Source organism: Echinops telfairi, unplaced genomic scaffold (assembly GCF_000313985.2).
Source record: "Echinops telfairi isolate 266 unplaced genomic scaffold, ASM31398v2 ScPeMD7_5;HRSCAF=22, whole genome shotgun sequence".
NCBI classification, from domain to species: Eukaryota; Metazoa; Chordata; class Mammalia; order Afrosoricida; family Tenrecidae; genus Echinops; species Echinops telfairi.
The window spans coordinates 1,623,114-1,626,357 of record NW_022103901.1 but is presented as its reverse complement, the minus strand read 5'-3'; the positions used below and the strand labels follow the sequence as shown (position 1 = coordinate 1,626,357).

The following is a 3,244-nucleotide window of genomic DNA, read 5'->3' as shown; positions in this document are numbered from 1 at the left end:
GGTGGTGGTGATGGTGTTGGTGTTGGTGGTGATAAAAGTGGTGATGGTAATTTTGATAGTGGTGGTGGTGTAGGTGGTAGTGATGGTGGTGGTGGTGATAGTAGTGGTGTTGGTGTTGGTGGTGATGGTAGTGATAGTGGTGTAGGTGATAGTGGTGGTGATGATAGTGATAGTGGTGGTGGTTTTGATAGTGGTGTTTTTGGTGGTGGTGATAGGGGTGGTGGTTTTGATAGTGGTGGTCGTGGTGGTAGTGGTGGTGGTGGTGATGGTGTTGATGTTGTTGGTAGTAGTGCAGGTGGTTGTGGTGGTGGTAGTGGTGGTGATGGTGGTGGTGGTGCTGCTGGTGGTGGTGGTAGCGGTAGTGGTGGTGGTGGAGACACAGCAACAGCAACCCCAGGTACAACAAAACCGCACAGCTCCAGCCCTGCGGCATCCTCACAATCATTGCTATATCTGAGTGAGCCCCTCGCTGTAGCCACTGTGCCAATCCATGTCCTTGAGGGCTGGTTTTTGCTGCCCACTTGACCAAGCAGGATGTCCTTCACTAGGGACTGGTCTCTCCTGACACCATGTCCACAGTAGGCGAGATGAAGCCTCTCCCCTGGTCCCCACACGGCGCTCTGGCTGTGGTTCTCCCTGCGGTCATGGCACACTGATCTTCACCAGCACCGGCCCAGTTCACATGCCTCACTTCCCCCTCAGGCCTCCTTGTTCAGTGCCCCAGTAGGCGACGGAAGAGACCACAGCTTGGGTCAGCCGCGCCTCCATCCTCAGAGCAGCACTCTTGCTCTTTAACACTTTCCAGTGGTCTTGTGCAGCCGACTGGCCCGATGCAGGATGTCCTTAGACCTCCTGACTGCTGCTTCTGTGAGCATTGATTGTGGGCCCACGTAAAGTGAGATCACTGACAACTTGCACCTTTCCTCCACTGATCATGATGTTGCGTGTTGGTCCAGGTGTGAGGGCCTGTGCTTCCTTTACAGCGAGGAAGGCTACAGCCTTTATTTATCTTTATCGTAAGGGCTTCCGGTCCTGCTCACTGTGAGTCAGCAAGGCTGCATCATCGGTATAAACCAGACCCCCTGCCATCAAGCAGATTCCGACTTACGTGACCCTGTGATGATATGTAGGGCGGTACATCTTCACAGGGACCCTCACACTCACGGGGAAATGGTCCCAGAAACTCCCGGGCGCCCTGCACCCAGGTCTGCTCGGTCTCTGATCCCCCACTCCACCCTCCTTCCCTGCCACCACTCGGGGCTGTCTGCATCTCTGCCACACACCAGATGGTCCCATTTCCAGGCAGGAACTGGCCTGCCCCGACAGCTGCCTGGTGGGCCCAGAGCATCAGCCCCAAGGAGCCAGTGTCCTGTCACTCACACTGGGTGGCTGCTGGGCACTGCCGCCGTTGGGTGAGCTTGCTCCCTTGGCTCTGCTCGCCGGCCCCCGCCAGCTGGCACAGTGACACATGTGCTGGGTCCTGATCTGATTCCATCCTCTTCCTCCTCCCCCCTCTCCCCCTCCAGCTGCACAGAGCCAAGTCCCCCATCAGCCTGAAGCGAGTGTCCGATCTGCAAGGTGAGTCGGACAGCCGAGGCCTCTGCCCACGGGCTCTCCATCTCCCCAGCAGCCGTCCGACCTCCTGAGGAACCCGGGCAGCCTCCGGCCGGCGGCCAACCACCCAGGTCATAATCAACGGTCATCAGCCTTGGACACACCAAACATTGGGCCCTCCACACCCTTCCGATCTTATCGGTTGCTCCTGGCCTTCCTCCCTCAGGGCCAGCTGGGCTGGCCTGCAGAGAGGCCACAAGTTGCCCCAAAGCCCCAGGCACTCCCGATGGACTGTCTTTAGACCGCCCTCACTGGTGCCCACTGTCGGGCTTCGGTTGGCGGAGGAGATCCAGCTGCCACAGAGAAGTGCAAGGACAGGCCTCCAGTCCTGGGAGGCCAGGGCCCGGGGCACAGGTGGCACTGGACAGACCTGGGGGGCGGGTGCAGATAGAGGACCCCTCACAGTGGCATTGAAGATGGGTTGTAAAGAAACGATTAGACGGGTGACACGGCCCCTGGAGGGGTGAGTGTAGATGGCAGGGGGTGAGAGTGCCATCTGAGCAGGTAGCAGGGTACATCAGTCCTGGGCCCTGGTGCTCTCCCTGCTACACTGCTGAGATGGGTCCCTGAGACACCCTCGGGACTCCCCACACCGCTTGGCCCGGGGGAGGACTCAGGTGGAGTGTGGGCAGGAGCCAGGAGATCTTCCTTCTCTTCTGGGGCCCAGAGTGACCCGGGATCTGTCCCGGGGGGTTGTGGGACGGTGCATAACATGTGCAGGATTGAGTGCCTGTGTGCACATGTGTGTGTGTGCACACGTGGGTGTAAGCACATGTGCCTGTACACGTGGGTATACACAGACATGTACATGTGAGTGTATGAGCCTTACAAGGTTGTGTATGAATGTGCGTGTGCACACACATGTGGCTGTGTGAATGTGCATGTGCCCGTGTGCGTGTGCATATATGTGAATGCATATGCCTGTATGTGTGCTCACAATTGTGCATGAGTATATGCATGCATGTGTGTGCGCGTACACCTGTACATGTGTGCGCATGTGAGTGTATGTGTCCGGGTGCTGAATGTGTGCGTGCTGGCACAGCTAAGCAGAGCAGGGGTGCACTGTTGGGCAGCAGACACTGCACAGTGTGCACATGGCCCCTGAATGGGCAGAGGGGACATTGTTCTAAAGAGGGACATTGTTCTAAAGAGGGACATTGTTCTAAAGCAGCCAGAGTCCCACTCCCCACCCTTTAAAAGGAGGGGCCTATCTAATTGGGAGAAGCACCAAGCCCCAGTTCAGCCCTGAGGCGGAGGAGGCTGGAGAAGGTGGGTGCAGGCATGGCAGCCACCTGGGAGCCCCCACAAACCCCTGCCTCCCTGCCAGCTACCCGAGAAGACGACGATCCAGACGCCAGCCCCCGCCCCTCCAGCTCCCGGCCTCCCAGCAGTGCCCTCGTCAAGATGGTAAGGGGCACACACGCACAGCTTCCAGTTAAACTCTCGGTGGGAGAGGAGGCCCCCCGGGATTGGGGCAGAGGCTGGCAGAGGCCCTGAGGCAGGAAGGAGGCCAGGGAATGAAGCCCCAGCCCCAGGGAGCCAAGAGGTGCTCAGCGCTGCTTCCCACCTGAGAGGCAGAGCCTCCAGAATGAAGGGCTTGGGCTCAGCTGGGGTGCTTCTCCCCCCCCCC

The 3,244-nt window shown here is 58.8% G+C and overlaps 1 protein-coding gene across 1 annotated transcript in view; it reads left to right on the top strand.

Annotated features, from left to right (window-relative positions):
* The window catches only part of CARD11 (caspase recruitment domain family member 11), a 35,185-nt gene that overhangs the window by 18,821 nt on the left and 13,120 nt on the right, over positions 1 to 3,244 (top strand). Inside the window, 2 exon segments of the mRNA XM_045284374.1 lie at positions 1,527 to 1,578; positions 2,942 to 3,021. Coding sequence (XP_045140309.1) covers positions 1,527 to 1,578; positions 2,942 to 3,021 — 132 coding nt within the window.